Here is a 22329-nt window from a genome sequence, read left to right as displayed (position 1 = left end):
GTGTTTCTCCCACCAGCTCCTAGAACAGTGTGCCTCCTTCCAAGTGGTTGCTCAGAAAAGAAACAAGAGGCAACGTTTCTGTCTGGGGGAACTAGGGAAGGCATCGTGGGGGAAGAAATATTTAAGGAAAGAGAGAGGCATGGAGGGAAAAGCCAAAGAAAGATGATAAAACATAATCAACATGTGTGTAGACCACCCCCCACCAAGCCCTTGCTGAGGCTCATTTGTCCCAATTAGGGATTCCCCATGTGGTCAGCAGGTGAGTAACTGGCATGTTTACACACGCCCCCTTCACTGAACAGATTCCTTTTGTGCAAAAGCACTCTGGCATGCAAAAAATGAAAAAAGAGATTTCAAAAGAATTTTTAAAAGATGAAGAAAAAAAGAGAGAAAAGAATGAAACTGATAATTCCTTATTTCTGTTTACTGAGCTAATACCCGTGTTCTCCTTTTTGTACCCGGTGCTTTGAGGGAGACAGGGAGCTTCTAGCATCTTCATTTTTTTATTTAAAGAAACTGAGGTCTGGGCGACTTTTCTTAGATCCTCAGAATGAGGGCGGCAGACCCCAGATCCACAGCCGCAATTCTCCACCTGCAGTGAGCAGATGGCTCAAGGTGGAGACTCCTTAAGTCCCTGGAGGACCGAAGAGCCCATATTTTCCATAAACGAAGAAATATATTTAGATTTAAAACATTCACATCTCCTTTCATTCGTCAAGAACTTCCATTTCAGCACTTTCCGGGATGCATTTTGTGTCTTGTTGAATTTCCCCTAGAATTCCTGCAGATTAGGTACACCCTACAGTAAGCTGTTTTATGTAAATGTCTCCACTCCTTAGTTGAGGAGAGTAAATCAGAGTCCTGTATCAGCAGTTAAATACAGCGGGAGAAAGGTGATTGCAGATGCAGCTGAAATGAAAAGCACGCTTGCCTCGCTGTGCTCAGAAAAATAAATACTCAGAGTGACGAGGAGCAAGTGCAGGCTGGGCGGGAGCGAGCCTGGTCTGGGCGCCTGCTCCGGAAACCTCCGCTGGCACTTTATTTAAATTACGTCTTACACCAGATTTTCCTGAGTCTTGGAGAGGAAGGAGGGAGAAGGTGACGGTGACAGATTTCTGGGATTAGATTTGGAGTTATTCTTGTGGCGGAGAGAGCATGGCTTTTGAAGTCACATCTGTCTGAATTTCTGAGCTCGCCCTTACTGACTGTGTCATCCTGAGAAATAGACAAATCTCTGGGCTTCAGTCTTGTCAGCGATCTAATGAGAATTAGAGGGGATTGCCAATATTGCCAATTAGCTTAGCGTAATGCTCAAGAAAATGTATATTCTTCTTGGGTAGCATTGCCAAATTTTACAAGTAAAACTACAAGACATCCCGTTAAATTTTAATTTCAGATAAACGGCATGTAACATTTTAGTACAGGTGTATCCCAGATACGAATGTTAAAAAATTATTCATTGTTTTATGAAATTTAAATTTAACTGGAAGTCCTGTATTTTATCAAACATTCCTGTGCTTGTGGTGACAGTTCTGAGCGATTACTTTGGTGAAAGTCCTGTTAACTTTAGGAAGTTAGAGAGCGGGGAGCACAGTGATCTTGACCTTGGACCTGGGTGTGGTCCAAGGAGAAAACGAAGGGTTGTTTTCTCTGGTGAGCTAAGCAACCAATCAAACCAAGGCAACCATAATTATTTGTTTGCTCAAGGAAGTGAAAGAATTATGGGCCAAACCAGATCTCTCAGTGCATTCAGTAAGTGAGACAGATTCCCTCCCAAGTGGGAAGATGCAAAGACGAAGCCCACACAAGGCCTCTCCTGGGCCACTGAAGGAAACTCTGTGCTTTGAAAACCCGCATCTGCAAATGCTCCCTCATCTGCTGAATCCAGAGCTAATAAAACTGTTCCACGGCCTTCCAGACTGGCTCCTCCAAGTAGATGACCTCAGGTGATAAATTGAGTCAGAGAGCTCCCCTAAGACCCCTGGAGTAGGTTGTTCTGAGGATGGCAGTGAAAATGTTGTGTTTCCATTTTAGGTAATAACCTGGTGGGGAACTAAATTAATAAGGCTTCTGTTGCATGTGGACATTCCAAAGCGGTTTTATGCTCTCTTCAGGACCGAGATATTGCTCAAGCCCAGATCATTAGTTTCTGTTGCAGAGCACATTACTAACTCTTCATTTAACCCGAGCTGCTCACTAGCTGTGTGTTTATGGGCAGCTGGGACCAGAAAGTAGGCAGAACGCCACAGCCCCTCGCACACAGGCTTACCCAGCAAGAGATCAGGTCAGAATCCACTTCCCTGCTCCTCAGCTGCCCTGCAGGGGGCGAGTTACTTCTCATCACCAAGCCTCCGTCTCCACATCTGTAGAATGGGCTCAATTTATAGGATCACAGAGGATCGTTTACTGCACATTAAATCAAATGAGTATGGCAAACATTGCCAAGGCATCTGAACCTTAGTTAACATCACACACACAAAAAATATGCTGTTATTAAGATGACAGGAGAAAGCCACAAGCTCTAGATTGCACACCCAATATCATGTGTAGAGACCAGGACTCATCTCACATGTCATATTCATGGGAGAGAATCTGAGTCTTTTGCTCTTTGTTTCTGTTGTCTTAATTTATATAATTTAAGCACAAGTTATCTCATTTTCTGGGCCAAGAGATGAGAAGCAGCAATGTAGAGAAGGTATGGAAGGATCTGTTAGGACAGGCATGCAGTAGAGAGAGGAAGGGGATCCCCAGTGAGAGGTAAGGGAAGAAAATGAATTGGAGGAGAAGCCAGGGCAGGGAACCTCTTAAAAACAGATGGGAGTTCGAAGAACGTGGAATGTCACAACATGTTGTAAAGGGGAAGTCTTCAGGAGCCTCTGCCTAAATCCCCATGCTGTCATTTAAGTAAATGCCAAACCCCTTCCCGTCCTCAGAGTTTCTCAGGACCCCACGGGAATGTCCATGGCCTTGAGGGAAGGACACAGAGTCTTCATGGGGATGCTGGGAAGAACAGGGAGCGGGATATAAAATGTGAAGCTCTAGTTTCTCTCCAGTCTGTGACAGCAAAAAATCACAGATAAAGACTGAAGATAAGGGGACCCAGTGCCATCTTGTGGAGGGACTGGCCACGGTGCCTCTCATGGTCCTCCTCTGACTGCAAGGGGCTTAGTTGCTCTAGTTTGGTTTTAAATTCCATTTATTGAGCATCAGCTGTTATTAAAGAGGGTTTCGGGGGCATCTCTTCTGTCCTGTTTCTCCCTATGAAGTCATTATGAGCTTCGGGTCTCCAAGCCCCGTCTATACACAGCATAGGAACCGATCCTTTCTGTGGGTTGGGCCCATCCCCTTCAGTCTTTCTCCAGAGGGGAGCATCCTCTGGAGCTCACGGTGACTCTGGGCACAGGAGGATACCCTGCTCCAGAAGGCAGTATATCATTTGACTTCGGGGAAATGACTTTGTTTTTCTAAACTTATTTGCCTTACATGTTCACTGGATGTATATCCTCACGGATCTTTGTGGTGAGAATCACATGACATAATACCTGTAAAACACCTCTTTGAGAGCCTGATATGGACTAAGCCTCCATAACACAGTTCTTGGTAGCACCCCTTAGCTGCTTGTGCTGGTCAGGCTGATTACATTTGAAAAGAAGGAATGTCCTAAAAAAAAAAAAAAAAAAAAAAAAAAAAAAAAAGAAGGAATGTCCTTAAGGATCTAGCCAGGTATCACCTTCCAGTCTGCCTCTTCCTTCTGGCTGATTCTGTCTTGGTGGTAAGGGGGTCATGCTGTCCCCGGGTGGCCTGTCTCATCATCCTGCTCTAATTTAGGTAGAGAACAAGGTGGGGGGACTCTCTTCTTTAAATCAGGGAAGGAAATCATTCTCAAAAAGCCTGTGCAAGATTCCTCTGTAGGGGGACACCCAGCTAGCTCAGTCAGTTAATCATCTGCCTTCAGCTGTGGTAACAATCTCAGGGTCCTGGGATCAAGGCCTGCGTTGGACTCCCCACTCAATGGGGAATCTACGTCTCCCTCTCCCTCCGACTCTCCCCCTGCTTGCTCACTCTCTGTCTCTCTCAAGTAAATAAATAAAATCTTAAAAAAAAAAAAAATTCCCTTGTAGGTCCCGTTAGCTAAAAACTAGGGTCACATGCCTATAGGTTAGAATTACAGAAGGGGAAACAGAGGCATACAGACACCTGACAGAGTGAAAGATAGCAGTTAATCGAATATGGTAACCCCGGATGGTCTCTCTTGCCTTTGAGCAACTATTATACTCATGTTTGTACATTGCAGTCGGCAATTGATCCTGCTCTGTTTCATAATGTCTCTTTTGTTGCTGTCTTCAGCTGAAATACAGATCTTGTGTTCTTCTGCTTTCACTTTTAGTTTTCTTCCCAGCCCCGTAACTTTTACCATCCTTTGCAATCTGCAGTAGTTCTCTGTGTTAATCCTTCCCCGTGATCCAAGCAAATTTTGCAAAACCTAATCAGGTCCCTATCCAGTCCCCTGCCCACACTAGGCTCTAGTATTTCAGTGAAGGACCCTTAAACACAAGGAGAGATGTGGGGCCAGCCATGTGGCTTCGTGGCAACACCCCCTTGGGCAAGGTCATAATCTCTCTAAACTTCACGTATTCTTTGTGACTTTTAATTATGCATTTTACACACTTATCTTTTTAATAGTTAATCTGTTTCAGTAGATTACATTGTAGGAGGCTGGAGATGTTGTTTAGAGCCCCCAAACCGGCATCAACCCCAAATCAATGCCTGGCCTCCAAGAAGTAATTATGGCCCCCGATACCCTCTGTTTCAGAGTGGTGGGGATGAAATGTGGTGATTCGTACAGAGTGTTTAATGTGCATAGTGGGTGACCAAGGGTGAGCTTTCCTTTTGCCATTTTTTTTTTAATAAAAGTAATGAAAAATCACATGCCGCAGCATGACATCCAGGTTCCCATCTTCCAAGCCTCACCCCTGCTGCTATCTGTTTGATGCAACACCTCACATTCAGACCACAGCACTACCAGCCAGTGTTCCCCCAGATAAGCCAGGAATGTGGACTTTTCCACCCTGAGCAGGAGGTGTTGTTCCCTTCTGCCTTCCTCCCCAGATTCAGACTCTCATTCTTTCAGGCTTGTCTTGGATGCTCTCCCAACCCAGGGCCCCCACCGCCTGATGAATAGCTTGTGTTTGTGGTTGCCCCGTGGACAGATGGGAGGGTTGCACTTTTCCCGTCTGGAGGTCAGTGTGGCCGTGTGACTTGCTGTGCATAGGGAAAGCGAGGGCAAGTGATGAGTGTCGCATCTGGCTCCATTTTCTCTTCCCTCTGGCTTGGTGATGGGCGCTATTTGAGACAGCAGGTGTTCTACCTTTCTAGGTCTCTGAGAGACTTCAGTGAGCAGAGGCCTGCCACCAGCCCCTGTGGGACAGGCAGCCAAGGGAGGAGGCACTGCTTGGGGAGGGGGTGTTTATCTCCCTTAGCCTTACGTGGCCCAAGTAAGGCTCCACCTTTTCAGTTGTCCCAGAGTGTGCCTTCCCACACAGGCGACATTGGTGTAATGACATGCCAGGTCAGGAAACGGCTTCCCCGGAGAGCAGGACAGAGGATGGCTTCTGGAGCAGAGAAGATATCCACTGTCCTCTGTAGAATGCTCACCATGGCTGTGTGCCCCATACTAGCCTCCCCGAACCCCCCATCCCAAGGACATCTTTACACCTTCAGTCTTGAAGGTCGGGCCTGCCTTGCTGGCTTATGATCCCGGCTACCTTTCCTTCGCCTGCCCAGATCCCAGCAGAAGCAGCAGAAGGGCTGTGGGTTGGCATGGAGCCTACTGTTAGGATCCTGGTCACACAGGCCACAGGCCCTGCTGATTTCAGCCAGCCAGTGTGTTCACAAGTGCCTTCACCTGCTGCCTTTTCTCACTTGAATCGTGCTTTATAGCCCTCTGCTAAAGATGGCACAAAGGCTAATTATCTCATAATAGTTGCCCTTTAAAAACATTACACGAAGAGCCACTTTGTGCTTTGAATCCTGGCTTTTTCTTAGCATCTGCATCTCTCTGTATGGCTATCCGCACGGCAGAATTTTCTGCTTTCACCGAAGAACTCTTTTTTTCTGATTTGCCAGTTGGGGGAATGCTGCAGTTCTTTCTTAGGACAACTATTTAAGCAGCCTAGTTAGTCTAAAACCTAAATCACTGCTGTTAGTGCCCTTCCGTTCTTCTCTCCAATCTAATGTCATCTGACTGCTGTTGGTTGAGCAAATACTATTGAGGCCTATGCATTAAGGATCAACCTGTCCTGTGTCCGGTGGGCTAGATTTTTTGTTTGCTTGTCTGTTTTTCCTGTGATTTTTAATTCTTAGAGCCACTCAAGGTGGTAGGAAAACCATTCCCTTTCTTTGGTTGGGGAAACTGAGGCCCAGAGAGGAAAGCAACTTTTCCATGGGCAAATGACTAAGGCAGAGGCTAAATCCCAGTAGATCTGAACTCCCTTGCCTAGATCTTCCCTCACGATTCATTTCATTTCCCTCTGTCCCTGTTCCTATGCTTTATACTGGACTTCGGTTAAAAGCACTGAACTTGGTTTTTGCCTCACCTCAGAATGCTTCTCAGGGGTCTCTTCCATGAAGCATGTCCCAAACTACCCTCTTCTTGGCTGATTTTTAAGTTGCTAAAATAGTGTCTGTCCCATAGCTGTCCATGTCTCAGGGGGTTGGAAGTATTTGTCTCCTTGCATTTCCCCCTACACAGTGGGTCCCCTTGGGGGGTTAGAAGGGGTCTGTCTTCTTCCTGTGTCCCTGGACAATGCCAGGGAGAGGGCACACAGGAGGCCTGGTATCTGTGTCCTGAGCGGGTGACCTACACTCCTGGGTAGCAGCTGAGGGAAAAAGGAGGTTAGCAGCGGTAAAAGGAAATCCTCTTGGAATCCAGTTTGATGACTCACATTATTCAATACCTTTGTCTCTAAGACTCTAAGCATTTGAAGACAAATTACAGAAAACCAAAACCAGAAATCTCAGCATGCTCTTCAAAGCCTTATTTAACTGGAACCATTGTTCCTTGTCAAACGTACTCCTTTTCTATGACATGTCAGACACTAGTAAGCCTGCTGGTGTAGGTTCGGTACCAGCGTGGAGTAAAAGGACCCGCTGTGTGTTCAGACCAGTGGGTGTGGGAGGTGATGGTGGTTGTCAGAGTCAAAGGACAGTGTGGCTTCAGTCGGTTTTGTTCTTTTGACACCTCTGGAAAGTCATGGCCATAGAAGCGTTCCATGGGCTGACAGATTGCAGGGCCTCTAGGAGTGTTTTGGCTTCATTAATGCAGTTAATGGCCTTGAAGGGGTGTTAGAGTAGCAGGGAGCCTCAAAAACGTTCATCATCGGAGCTCTCACACAGGTGCTTACACACACGTATACAAACACGAACACACAAGCACTTGCAGACACTCATACAGATTTGGGGCAATGGATTCCTTTTGGGAGGAATTGCCTGGGGTACCACATGAGTGAACCCTGTTTGGGTCCCTGCCAATCCAGCTGACATAGCTCCATGCACTCCTCCCCCACCAACACCTTTGCTTTTTCCTTTTGGTTCACCAAGAGTTAGAGGGAAAAATGCAGTCAATGGGACATGGTCATGCATTCCCACATCGTTTTTCATTGATCTTGAAGCACAAACATGAACTATTTCTAAATGTAGTTCTGTTACATTTCTTATCTCATGACAGATAAGTGTGGCCACATGATTTCATGTATGATGCATGTATGTGTATTATTCTGTTGCCCGTGCATCTTTCTGCCCTGCTAACAAGCAGCCTGGAAGCTCCCTTCCAGCCCTAAGCCCAGTGCTTCCTCCACACTTGGTGCCTCCTGCCCCTCGATTCCTGCCCTACCCCTGGCACTCTGACATGTACCTGAGGTGTCGGAAGGAAGGGGCAGGATGCCAGCTTTGTATGCAATTCCAGTGCCTGGTACACAGCAAGTCTGTTTAGGTCTTGTCTCTGAATTACGGGTATTCTGGGCAGACTGATGCTTCGGTTTTCTCACATCCCACTATTCTTCGAAGGTTACTTCTTCATTTATTTAGAGAGAGGCTATTTGTTATATGTGTTAAGAACCAAGTAACCAGACCCCTGTGGCAGCTCTCACCCCTCCTCTGCTGTCCTAAGCAATTGTGTTCACCCCCAAACTTCCATACCTCACTTAAGTAAGCAAAAGCCCTAGAGTAAACTGCCTCCCTCTGGCCTGGAAGGTCATTAAGCTGGCCTTTGGGGGTGGGTAAAGGAAAACCTTAGCTCACTACATGCAACCCCTCTGTGCCCACCCCGGGCTGAAGGGCTTCTTCTGATTGTATATTTTATCGTCCCCAAGAAACTTTTCATATCATACTCATTTCCTCATCTTGTTTTGTTCCAGTGATGGCTAAGCCTTCCTTATAGATCGTCCCCAAATCTAGCTGATCCACCTTTCAGTCAGACCTTAGGTTCAATTAACATTCATTGAAGAGACACTGAACATGATCTGAGTAGGAGCAATGGCAGCAGGTGCCGTTAGGGAGCTCTGACCACGGGGACAGTCTCTTCCTGCTGGAAATGCTCTTATTCCCCATTATCCAAAAGACCTCAGCAGTGTAGAGACTTAATATATGTTACCATCTTTAGCCTACCTAACATTTCTAACATGAAGTGACACAAGGCACAGAGATGGTACAAGTGACGAAATTAAATTGTTTACTTTCCATAGTATGGTTTTGTTTGGAATTTTGTATCATAGTATCTCGCCATGACAAACAGTTGTGTTTCCCGATTTCTCTCAAGCCTCCCCAGTTCATACAGATACAAGAGAGCAGGGGATCGTTGGATTTATGACCCTGTTGTTCCCTGTTGTAAGTATTTCTGCTTCCTCACCAAGGTCACCCAGAAGTCAGGGCAGAACTTGGGGCTAGACCTCAGCTCCCAAAGCCCCAGCTCAGCATCCTGTTCACATGCATGTATCGTTGGCCATTTTGAGCAAAGAAGACTTCATGGAGATGCATTTTATGTGCCAGGAACAGTTTCTGCTAGCGGTATTGACTACCTGAGTAGGACCTCTCTCAGCTAGAACAATGGAGGCTGGAGATCAGTGACAATAATGGCATTTGGTAGGGGTTTTCTTCTTAGCACATCATGTGCTAAATTTTCTTGAATCCCCATGACAATCTACAAAGTTGTTGCTGTTGCCAACCTTATATTTCAGGGGACCAAACGAGGCCCACAGTGTCACATAACTTGCTCTCGGTCACCCAGGGGGAATAAGGGATGAGCTAGAATTCAAACCCACCCTCTTAACCACCAGCCTCCCCTATCTGAGCTCTTGTAATTCATCGTGATGATTCCTGAACGTCTTCACCTAATGCCAGGTTGTTTTATATGCTTTAAGTCATAAGAAATGAATAATATTTTAAAAGCATAAGCTATAAATCATTTTGCATCAACATTCAGAAAGAATAAATGATCAGGCTGGTGATGACTTAACCCGAGTATGATATTGAATCTGAAGATACTGGAACAAGATAACAAGAGACCACAGAGAAGGTTGTGTCAAGTGCGAGGTCTTGGTGTTCTTCTCGCTAGATTGCATGGCCCCTTAGGAGCGAGATAACTAGGCTGGTCCTACTTGTTTAAGTAAGCTCCTTGTAGACAAAGTAAAGCGACAGAGTCAGAGGACATACGGACTCATTTCGTAGCGCCCAGAGCTTCAGAATAAAGGAATATTTGGCTTGATTGGTGTTTAATTTAAAGTTTATCAAGTGCAGGATAGAAAGAAATCATAGTCGTGTGTGTGTATGTGTGTGCAGTAGAGGAAGAAAAAACATGCGTTCTCACTTTTTCCCATGCCATCACGTGAACAGCAATGATTTAATTCAGGAAGGGATGAAACATGGGAGATATAAAATCAAAACCAGCCAAGGCAGCCTTCTCTAATTGTCCCCATCGCCCGTTTCCCCCTCAGCTCCTCCCAGACAAGGCCAGCTTGCTCATTGATCCGCTGCTGCATTTCCCGGTCCCTGTCAATGCTAAGTTCTCACTTAAATGTCTGTTTTTAAATGATCCCGTTAAACCAAGAACACACATATTCAAAAGGAAAGACAAAATCCTGGGCCAAACATGAATAGGACTTTCCAAGATTTTCCATTAACTCACCCCAGCTTGGAGCATGTGAGTGATGTTGCTGGGATTCAGGCTTAGGTCTTGATGCCTCCTTCCATCTCCACCGCTCTTTTCCCTCCCTGTCTTTCTAAATCCCTGAGCCCGAAGCCTCCCAGACACCACACCTGCTGGCTAGTGTAGTCCTGCCTCTGCCACCGTGTCCCACAGAGGGCACCTCCAAACCAGACCCAGCACAGGAGCAGATCCCGAGTCTCTTCCCAGATGGGTGCCCAGAGATCGGGGGCCTTTTCCAGGGGGACCGTACGGGGAGTCCCCTGCTCTTCCTCCAGCTCAGTGTCACCCCTGGGCTGTCTCATAGCTGTGCCCAGATCTATGCTCACACTGAACATGGTGACCACTCTCCTTCCAAGTGTGTCTTCTACTTTACAGGGTGCTTTGAGGACAGCGGCTAGATTCTTTTTCTATCCCCCGTAACTCAGAACAATTTTAGACACACTGTGGGTGCCTTACGGAAGCGATCACCTCTGGGCAGAGTCTGGACCTCAGGCATCACCAGTGTCTGCAGGCTTACCCATCAGTCTTCCCCACCCCCCACCTTCACCTTACTTGGCGACTAATACCTGTCTGAGACCTTCATAAAAATCAGGAGTTCTCATGTAAATATCCAGTGGTGAACCTTGACAGCTTCAAAGATCAGACCACCCTGGTCCTTTGTCTCCACATCTGGGGAGTGACAGCAGCTGCATCCTTAAGACAAATCCATACATGGCTGCTTGCTGTGGCTCCCCCCCAGCCAGCCAGCTCTGTCCCTAGATGTCACCTGTTACCCCAGGAAATACACAGTAGTCCTGAGAAAACCCCTTGTCTTTGCTTTTACCTGTGAGGGCTGTGTATTCATCAGCCTGGGCAACTGTAATGAATAGCACAGACCACGTGGCTGAATCAATAACACATTTTTTCCCACAGTTGTGGTGGTGTCAGGGAAGTCGAAGATCAAGGAGCCCCCAGGTTCAGCTCCTGCCGAGAGCTCTATTCCTGGCTTGCAGGCTGTGTCCTCACATGGCAGAGAGAGCCCTGGTCTCTCTTCTTCTTATCACTAATCCTGTCCTGGGTCCTTCCCTTATGACCTCATCTAACCCTAATTATCTCCCAGTATCCCTACCTCCAGATACCACCCCATTGTGGATTAAGGCTTTATCATATGAATTTTGAAGGAACACTGATACTCAGTGCATAGAAGCAGGCTCAAGAAATGAGATAAACCCTCCCTCCACTTTGCTCGTCTAGGGGAAGAATTTCCTTTGGTTTGCTCATATTTACTTCCAGCAGCAAATTATCCTAATGTTCTCCACCCTCACACAAGAGAAACACAGATTTCCATGTGTCTTGCGTCCAGTGGGGGTGGGAATCAGGTGACCTGGATTTCCAATTCGCTTTAGCCCCTGTGTGCTTGACCTTGGGGTTCCCATGCTCCTGCTATCTCACCCCCTCCTGTGGGGATAAGGACCTGTCCGGTGATGGCCCATGGCCCTTGAGCTTCTGATAGCCTGTGTTCTTTGTTGGCTACTTCTGGGGAAATGCTAGGGATTCGTGGCTGCCGGCAACCTGCGGGGTAATGATGACTGTCTGCCCAGCCGTGGAAGTGCCCACAGTCACGTGGCCCCCAAGGGGAGGCTGGGTCACACCCGAAGCAGGGATCGAAGCTGCACACCCCCAGGTACCCCAAGGCGGCAGGTCTCTGGTCTTCTTTCGGCTAGCACAGTCCGCTTTCCAGCCAGCTGCACCGAGTAATAAGAGAGGCCCGTCCGCCCTCCTGTCACAGAGCTCTGCTGTGCCCAGTGTGTCTGCTTCTAATGAAGGATTTATTTAGGTCACCGCTGCCTTCTGTGCACACCATGCAGATTAAACATGTCAAGGAGCTCCTCCTCCTCCTCTTCCTCCCTCACTGGGCCCTTGCTGGGGCCGCACACCTGGCCACTGCTCATTCGTGCAGGGGGCATTTATGGGGGACCCACCGTGTGGCCCTCCACAGAGAGCCTGCATCCTTTCTCCAACTCATTGTCCTTTCTTCCTCGAGGCTGTCTGGTTGAGTCACTGCAGTACTCTGGATCATGAACAAATGTGTTTGACTAATTATCATCCCCAGATCCCATTTATACCGCACAGCCTGCTTTTTTCTTTTTTTTTCTTTCTTTCTTTCTTTTTTTTTTTTTTTTCTTCTAGGGACAAAAATAGCTACCAGGATTTGAGGGCTTACCATGGGCCAGGCAATATGGCAATATCCTCAGCTTCCACACAGACCGTTTTAGTTAATCCTTGCAATTAGTATATAGAGCCAGTGCGCTCTGTCTCAGGCTCCAAGTTTCAATGCCGTCGTGTGGATGTGAAATTATAGAGCTGAGATTTGAGCCGGCGTTTTTGGCTCTAAATCCTCTTTTCATTCCAGTATGTCCCCTCCACCCCCCTCTGCAGCTAATTCCACCTCTGTGGCCTGGCCGATCCCTCTCTATTTTGTCTACCACAATGGTTACCAATCCTGGAACTAAAAACAAACTGCCCCAACAATAGGAAGGAACAAAAACTAAAGAACACTGGCTTCCCTCAGCCACAGGCCAAGGGGATCAGAATCTGTACCCGAATGGGCCCAGGGATTTGGAACCCTTGCCCTTCTAAGAGCTGAGGATGGACAGGCCAGTGCCCCAGGGAGCTTGTTAGAAACGCAGACGCTTGGGCCTCTCTCCAGACCTCCTGGATTAGAATCTGCGTTTTGAACTAGATCTCCCGGGGAGTGGTTTGGAAAGCACTGTGCTAAGCGATGGCAGTGTGGCATCCAGATCTCCTAGGAAGGATGCTGACCTCACCTGCCACCTGCAGCTCCTCATCCAGATCCTTCAGCCCTAATCTCTCATCTCATCTGGAGAAGAATGTTGTGTGGGTTGGCTTCAGACGTCCTATGGGATAGGTTACATTTATAATCCTCATGGGATCATGGAGTTCTCAGAGGCTCAGAAATCCTCTGGCCTGAAGCCCCTGCCACACCATGCTGCCCTCCCTGGCTTGCCCAGGTACCTCCTTCCTTCAGTCCTTCGGTGTTCTCTTCATTACCCAGGTAGGCTTTTGTAAATATGGAAACGCCCTGCACTGGTGTGGAATGCTAGGCAGTGCAGAAAGGCTAGAGGAGTCAGTGTTCGAAAAGTCCTCTTCTTTCTCAAGGGGAAAACGGGGCCAATTACGCTTCCTTTCCCCAGACAGTAAATGTGACCCAGGGAAACTTATTTACATGATGTGGGCTGACCTTGGGTCTTTTCTGCCAGGCTCCCTTTCCACCCCATGTGAGGTAGGCCTCACAGCAATTACCATAAGTCAATCCAAACAAAAGCGGGCGTCAACATTTGTTGAAGAGTGTCATGTGCAGACAATTTCAAGAAAATAAATATTTATGGAAGTCTTGAGATATCACTGTCCTTTCATAGACTGACAGGCACAAGCTGAATCTGTTTCCTCTTTCTTGGTTTCCAAGATGACCTGCCAAGGATGGAAATTTGACACCACAGCAATGTGCCCTTAAGTAGTTGCTTAAAGGTGAAAGTGAAGATGTTTTTGACTCCTGGAGATGAACAAAAACAACAACAGAAGAAACCATACACTGTAGATTGCTCAGAAATTTGGTTGGATATGGAAATGACAGTTCTGTTGTGCTTACTGAGGTTTCAGTATGTTTCAGAAAATTAAATCACTCAGCACCCTTGGATGCTTGTTTTTGTCTGGCAGTATAATAGCTCTCATCTTTCTCCTCTTCTCATCTTCCTGGGTAGGCTCTGTCCTCTGCCTGGAGTACACTCCCCACTGCCCACAGGGAGGCTTCGCCATTCAAAGGAAAAGAAGCACGGGGGCTTTAGAGATGGCCCATGGGATGCTCCTTCTCTCATTTCTTAGGTCTGTGACCTCAAGAAGGTCATTGGACATGATACCATGTTTGCATATCTGTCATGGGAAGAAAGGCACACCATTCCCATTTGTTGAATGTCTGCTTTTGGCAAGTCCTATGCTATATATTTGGCAAGGGTAGTATTACTTAATGTTGATGGCATTAGGTTTTGCCCATTTTGCAGAATGACATGTTGAGTTCCAGACAAGGAAGATACTTATCTGAGTTCAGAGAGCTAGGAGATACTAGCCTGCATCTGCCCAATTGCAAAAGCGCCTTAGCTTTTCCACTACTACAGGTTACCTTTTCATTGCTTCAAAAAAGGAAGATAAAATGAGAATAACCACCACTTAGTTTTGTTGTGGGTATTACAAGAGATAATTTACGCACTCGTGCTCACCACCTGGGTGCATTGGGTGCCCAGTTGGTAATCTCCTTTCCACCCCTTTTGTCAAATCCCTTAAATGACTTGTGGCTGAGTGTTTTGAGCATCCCTGTTATCCTAGAGGATCTTCCGATCTGTGCCAGCTGTGCCACTAGTTTTTGTTGAGGGGCTGGAAGGGTGTCCTGCAGACAGAGGGATTATAGGCAGTGCTATTTCCAATGTATTAAATTTACCGCTCATGGAATATTCTAGTTATTTCACTTAATGCACGAATATGTTGCAGTGGTGGGACTGAGGGAATATATTGTAGTTAATTACATTTGAAATCTAGGTCATGATGTGAATTATGTAATAAGAAGATTTAAGGAGAAAATTAAAATATTTTGAGGGCTTATTTCATGGTTTCCCCTCCTTTTTAAATTAAAATATTTTCTAGACTCTCAGGTGATCTTGTCCAGTCACCACTAGAAATCTTGACATCTGGTTTCTGCCGGATTCTCTCGGGATGAAGAACTCACTACCGTTTGATACAGTCTTTTTCGTAGACAAACTGTTGAGGATGTCTTTCTATTGAATTAAAAGCCTTCCTTGGTACCTTGGGCCATTTGCTTAACCTTCCGCTACATTCGACATGTTCATTCAGCAACTAGGATCTCTAGCCCCTACTGTGCACAGAAATCATGCCAGGCCCTGGGGGATGCAGCAGGGAGAGAGTCAGGACACTGTCGGGAGGCTCTGAAATTGGCGTTGTCGGGCAGAGGGGCAGACGACAAACAAATTTATATAGTTTTGGGTAGTACATGAGGAATATATAATGGGATGATGGGAAAGCTTGTGGTTAAAAGAGAGTGTGTCAGCCCATGTTGTAGGGAAAGCCAGTGTTTGAAATAAAATCTGAATGAAAGGAAAGAGCCAGCCCCAAAAAGCCTCAGACCCAGCATCCTGGAAAGAGGGAGCAAGAAAGGCCAGGGTCCAGAGCTGGCATGAGCTCAGGGTGTTCAAAGAAACAGAAAGGTCAGCGAGGTGGGAGCTTGGCTTGAAGGAGCAGATTGAGGCCAGAGGGACAGGCAGTTCTTATCCTGGGGGATAAGGAATTTGGATTTAATTTCAGGTGCAAGGGAATCTCCATCTAAAAAATGCTGTGCGTGTCTCTGGGTCACCCAGACCTGGCATGCAGTCAACACCTTCAGCAGGGCCCAAGGAAGCCTGGTGTCGCTGATGGGGAAGTCTCTTGCCTTTTGAGTTTTTGCAACTCAGGGCTTGGTTTAGCACTGCAGGATCAAGAAAACAGCATCTTTGATAAAGGGAAGTGAACTGAGAGGGAGGTAGATCTCTCTTTGGGAACTCTTAACCCATCTACAAAGGAAAGGGGAGGGTTTGTTTTGCTTATCCTTCCAAGAAATCCTGTCCCTCCTTGAAGGGTGGTTACCAGGTATGAATGTCCAACAGGACCAGAGAAGCTCCCGTCAGTCCCAGGAACTACTTGTACCCTAAGTCCAGGCATTGTCAAGGGGCGAAGTGGCAGTAACATCCCTGGCTTTGCCTGCTCAGACTGAGTTTGGATACTAGTTCAGCCTCTACCTTTCTGGACAAACTGATGAATTTCCCTGAGCCTCACTTTCCTGTAGTGAGATCAGTTCTCTTGAGGGTTTGTGGTGAGCATCCCAGGGGCCCCCAATGCAAGGTTGCCAGCCTGGCACCTGCTCAGTTACACGTGGTGTGGATGGGAGCTGCCACCACTGCTTCTGGTGAGGCAGGTGGCCGGGGTTCCAGGTGCTGTTGATCCTTCTTGTCCAACCCATGCCAGCTCAGGGCTCCAAGCTTCCAGAAGGTTCCAGTTGGGGTCCTGACTCACAGGTTCACCTGAGCTTGAGGGCCATCTCTTTTCTGAGAGTCTTACTAAAAGGCCCAGAAATTCTGGCTGTGCCACTGAGGTCAAATTAACCAACTACCACAGGAGGAAGTTGGCTCACAGCGGCCACTCTGTGTGTGTGATATGTATTTTATATGTATATAATATATAATATAAACATATATTATATATTATATATATATTTAGATGTCTATATATGTGTGTATATGTACAAATGCATGTTTTATTTGTATATATATATAAAACTTAAGTTCTGTACATATATATGCTATTCATATGTATATATACAAATATTTATGTATATACACAAATATATATATATATATAACTCATACATATCTCTACTTCTCTCTATATAGTATGTGTGTATGAGACTTTAGCTTAGTTTTTTTTTTCCTATATACCTCAAGTATTTTTGAAATGTAGAAGGCTTTAGACATTTAATACATTTTTAGGAAGTATTAAAGTAGAAATGAGGAAACTTTAAATTACTAATGGCCCCTTTTTTGTTTGTTTCAGTAAAAAGTATGTGTGTGTGTGTGTGTGTGTATAGATAGATAGGTAGTTTCTTCTCTGCTGCCTGTTGGTAATTCCCCTTTACAAAAAAAAGAGAAAAAGAAAGAAAGAAAAAGAAAAGAAAGAAACTCGGATGTGCACTATACTAATCAGGATGCCTCATAATAGAGTAGAAGAAGTGTGAATAGTTAGACCAGATGAATTTCAGATCTGGTCTCTGGTTCTGTCCCTAAGGTGTTGAAGGATTGGGATCTGTGGCTGCTTTCTGAGTCTGAGTATGGAGCTGAGAGATGGGGTCAGCAACACTCATCGCTGAGAGTAGAGTGATCTAGGGATGCATGGGGACTCAGTCAGTTAAGCACCTAACTCTTAATTCAGCTCAAGTCATGATCTCAGGGTCATGAGATCAAGCCCCACATCTAGTGTGGAGCCTGCTTAGCATTCTCTCTCTCCCTCTCCCTCTGCCCCCCTCACCTCAGTCTCTCTCTCTCCACATTAAAAAAAAAAAAAAAAAAAAAAGAATAGAGCAGTCAAGTATGGAGTGGTTACTCTGTCCTGCACATCACCCAGCTCACCTCCACAATGTGCACATGCATACAAGAGCATACACACAGGTGCAGACATACACAGGCATGCATAAGCATAGCATGCATACCCCAAACATGTAAAAGGCATGCACAGTGGATCCATTTTGTCAATACATACGGGGCAGACCCTCACTGAGAAGAAAATGAAACTTGATTGAAACACATCAAAGCATTCAAACGAGTAAGGAAAAGTTCCATTAAATTGAGCTCATTCAACCAGTAGAAAACTTGGGACCACATCTTGATCAGTCATACCTCCTTAAACGTTTTCTTCTCTTTTTCTTTTTTTTTTCCCGAAATAGTTATGTCAGCTGATCTTGCAGGTCCCTTCTTCAGTTCTGTGATTCTCTAAAAATGTCCAGTTTTTAATTGCTTTTCTCAGTTAAAACATTTTAATATGCATTTTTCAAAGCAGCTAATATAGTTGCTATCTGAGGTAGGTAGTGCAATTGGTTTAATTATAAAAAATGGAAGACCATAAAAATTCCTTGTTTATACATTCTAGACAACTTTTAAACGAATAAAGTGAATTTTAAACCTGGCATATAGAAAACGATGGGTTCTCTTGATGGAGAACGTTTTACTGGCTCTCTAAAGCCCATGGTCCCCAAGGCAGGCCTGTCACTCACCCTCTCCTAACTGTGTTTGGACAGAGATGACTTACAAGAACTTTCAATGCTCTCTTCCTGGGAGACAGTCAAATATGTCCTGGTGATGGTAGTTTATCAGTTCCCTGAAACATGGACGTGGTTCCTCTATCCTTGGGAACCCCACTGCCATCTGGCCCAGCAGTGGCTGTGTCCTTGTGGGACTCCAATGCCTAAGTGATATGAAGTTCAGATATAGAGCTGAACTTTATAAAGAGGAGAAGGTATAGAGGAGGCAGTTTGTGGAAAGAGCCCTGCATCCAGAGTTCTGAATCTGGGCTCTGAATTTTGAAGTGCATTAAATTCTCGTGTCCTTGGGCAAGACTCCTATCTATACCTGTCCTGCTTGCTACCTTGCTCTATTTGGTCACGGTGCCATTGGACTGAGCAGACTGCGAAACCACTCCATGAGCGGTATGGCTTTGCACACGGGAAGGAGTTTTGCTCATTCTAGCCACCTCCCCTGTTTGTCCCTCTAGGCTGACTTCAAACAGTTTTTCTACCATCCCAATTTGTTCCAGGTGAAATGAGTGAACGTGTGCCCTCATATTACCCTGCTAAACTATAATCAGAACGCGTATATAGCGCTGATGACTGCAGTCCGGTGATATCAATTAACCTTGGGCACATTTATTCTGCAATACCAACTATCCCCCAATTCAAAGCCACAGTGGTGTGTTCTCACTCACGAGCCAGTATGGCTGTGTTGGACACAGGGGACTTGCATGGTGCTCTGCTGTACATGTCTCTCACCTTCCTCTGGAGCCCAGGGCTGGGCAGGGCCCATTCTGCTCAGTCATGGCAGAAGCGCAAGAGGGCAAGTGCAAACACGCAAGGCTCAAGGCCGACACTAGGGACTGCCATCTTGTCATTTCCACTCAGAGGCCATTGGCCAAACCCGAATAAAATCGCTGGGGAGCACACTAACCCCACAGCAAGAATTGGATGCAGGGAGGAGTAAAGAATGGGGGCTAAGCATTCAGTGTTTCATAAGGGTTCACCTGTCCTTTTAGATCAGGAGCCCTTGGTGGGCGGTGAGGGACATGAACAAAGTCTGCTTCTATATCCCCAGCCCCTCTGCCTGGGGCTGGCAGGTAGTATTTCAGTGATGTTTGCTGAGGTCCAGAAGACCTTTCCCACCCTTCCCTTAACAGCCAAGGTTGGCAAACTGACCACAGGGCCAAATCTGTCCCTGTTTTTGTGTATAGAGAGCTGAACATATAAATTGCTGAAAAAAATCAAAAGAAAATTGTATTTAATGATACATGAAAATTTTATGACATTCAGATTTCAGTATCCAGTAAGTAAAGTTTTATTAGAATGCAGTTGCACCCATTCCTCTGTGTACTGTCTGTGGCCACTTGAGCAAACAGCACACTTGGGAGTTGCCATAGGGACTGTGTCCCACAAAACTGAGAACTTTTACTATCTGGCCTTGTATGGAAAATGTTTGCCACCCCCTGCACCATAGGATAAAGAAATGGAGAGAGCCCCAGGGAGGTGACTGCGGTGCCCAAGACTAGAGTTGCAAGATTCCAGTAAGCCCTGTATTTGGACTTAATATCTCCCCCCCTTTGTTTCCTAGTAATTGGCGGCCTGCGACACCCATGTGTCACTGATCAGAAGGCATTCCCCGCGGCAGTGCTTCATGACCCAGCGGCGCCGGGCCCAGTGAAGCCACCATGGTGACCAGCACGGCTGCACTGCTCCTGGGCGCTGTGCTGCTGGTGGCCCAGCTCCAGCTAGTGCCTTCCCGCCCGGCCACGCCCGGGGCTGAGCCGGGCCAGCTGGAGCTTGCGCGCAGAGGGGCCACCCTCCAGGGCGAGGGCCAGGAAGGTGCGGCCCCCAACGGCTCGGCCCAGCAGCTGCCTCAGACCATCATCATCGGTGTGCGCAAGGGTGGCACACGCGCACTGTTGGAGATGCTCAGCCTGCACCCCGACGTGGCAGCTGCCGAGAACGAGGTCCACTTCTTCGACTGGGAGGAGCACTACAGCCAAGGCCTAGGCTGGTACCTGGGCCAGATGCCCTTCTCGTCGCCGCACCAGCTCACAGTAGAGAAGACCCCCGCGTACTTCACGTCGCCCAAAGTGCCTGAGCGCGTCTACAGCATGAACCCGGGCATCCGGCTGCTGCTCATCCTGCGAGACCCATCCGAGCGCGTGCTGTCGGACTACACCCAAGTGTTCTACAACCACGTGCAGAAGCGCAAGCCCTACCCGTCCATCGAGGAGTTCCTGGTGCGTGACGGCCGGCTCAACGTGGGCTACAAGGCGCTTAACCGCAGCCTCTACCATGTGCACTTGCAGAACTGGCTGCGCTTCTTCCCTCTGCGCCGCATTCACATCGTCGATGGCGACCGCCTCATCAGGGACCCTTTCCCCGAGATCCAGAAGGTTGAACGGTTCCTGAAGCTGTCGCCGCAGATCAATGCCTCGAACTTCTACTTTAACAAAACCAAGGGCTTTTACTGCCTGCGGGACGGGGGCCGGGACCGCTGTTTGCACGAGTCCAAAGGCCGGGCACACCCCCATGTCGACCCCAGACTCCTCAATAAACTGCACGAATATTTTCACGAGCCAAATAAGAAATTCTTCGAGCTTGTGGGCAGGACATTTGACTGGCACTGATTTGCAATAAACTAGGCTCGGAACCTTTCCTATTGTAAGTTCTGGTGTACATCTGGGGGAAGAAAAAAAAAAAAAGAATTTTAAAAGGGCATTTAAGCTATAATTTATTTGTAAAATCCATAAATTACTTCTGTACAGTATTAGATTCACAATTGCCATATATACTAGTTATATTTTTCTACTTGGTAAATTGAGGGCATTTTGTATTGTTTTTCATGGTTGTAAACATTGTGTAATATGTCTCTATATGAAGGAACTAAAATATTTCACTTCAAAAAAAAAAGAAAAAAGTCCTGGAGACCCTGTCTTTTTTGAATATAATTAACTTGCCCCCAACTCAGAATAGCTGTCTGTGTTGTACTCATTGCAGAATCTATATTCCTTTGTTGCTTTAAAAAGAAATGTTTTTCATGGCTATTATGCTTCTCTCTCGCCCTCTCCTTTCTTCACTGTTCATTTTAATTTTTAATGTCTCTCTGTGGTCATCAGATTTATTTTTTACTTGCATTGTGAGATTTGTCTTCACTCAGATCCCCTCTTACTCTGGAGGTGGCAGGTTCACCTACTCCTGACTTCAGCCGGTCCCTGAGTGTGGATTTCAACCCCCTGTTATTAACCCTGAGTGGAAAAAGCAATATTAAGACTGGAGAAGTAGCGAATACTAGCAAGAAGCTCCCTTGTCGCACGTCTTTGCCTCGAAGAGTGCTTGCATACATTTCTGATCTCAGCAATGGGCAAAACCTACAATAAAGGGATGAAACCATTGGCCTTCAGAATGGTCTTGGGGCTGTGTGCTTTGCCCGAGGTGGCAATGGGTCTCTGGAAACCCGTTTCTCTTAGAAAAGAGAAGTTGTGGATTGTATGTGTTCCCATCTTGTAGATTTTGTGGAAAGCTGACTCATGGTGTAGACAGACTTTTGCTTAGGTTGGGAGTCTGTTTATCTATTTCCTGAAAGATCGATATGCATTTATAGACACATATTCTGTATGCATTGAGACATAAATATGTGTGTGTTTTAAAATCAACTCTGAATGTGTAGTCCTGAAATGGAAAGGAAATTTAAGCTCCCAGGGGTCAAAACTGCAAAGAGAAAAACACCAAGTGGAGGTAAAGCCTAAGGCAGCCCTTTCACCTGCACCTGGGGGGCAGAGGCCTAATTGCAGTTTCACTTCTACTCTAACAGCTGGCTTCTTGGAGGTGGTCATGCAAGCCCCTTGAGTCTTGGTTTTCTCAGGCATTCTCATTCAGTCATCCTTTTACAGAATTATATTCACTGGATGGGTTTTCTTTTTATGAAAGCAAAACATAATCGTTATGTAAAACAACAACAACAACAACAACAAAAAAAAAAACAAAAAAGAAAGAAAGAAATACAAAGAAGCAAAATAAACCCCTTTCCTGACAGTTTATATTTAAGGCAGAGGAGTGAAATGGACATTATATGTAAGAACTCATTGAAAATGCCCCCAAACAACCCCAGGAAGTAGGAGTTATTATGGTGAGTTCAAGGAGGAAGAAATAGGCACGGAGGAGATAAGGAACTTGCCAAGGTCACACTGACTCCAAGCCAAGGCTAGGAGTCCACTTAGAGCTGAAGCATAGATTTGCGGTGTTT

General features: G+C 46.3%; 1 protein-coding gene across 1 annotated transcript in view; it reads left to right on the top strand.

Moving 5' to 3' along the window:
- The window catches only part of HS3ST1 (heparan sulfate-glucosamine 3-sulfotransferase 1), a 28161-nt gene extending 6680 nt beyond the window's left edge, over nt 1–21481 (top strand). The window contains exon 2 of the mRNA XM_080797161.1: nt 19669–21481. Within this exon, the coding sequence (XP_080653287.1) occupies nt 19766–20713 (948 nt within the window). The 5' untranslated portion in view covers nt 19669–19765 and the 3' untranslated portion in view covers nt 20714–21481. The remainder of the gene's footprint in view (nt 1–19668) is intronic.
- Nucleotides 21482–22329: the final 848 nt, after the last annotated feature.

The sequence above is a fragment of the Martes martes genome (assembly GCF_963455335.1).
Source record: "Martes martes genome assembly, chromosome: 2".
NCBI lineage: Eukaryota > Metazoa > Chordata > Mammalia > Carnivora > Mustelidae > Martes > Martes martes.
This window is presented reverse-complemented; position numbering and strand designations above follow the sequence as displayed.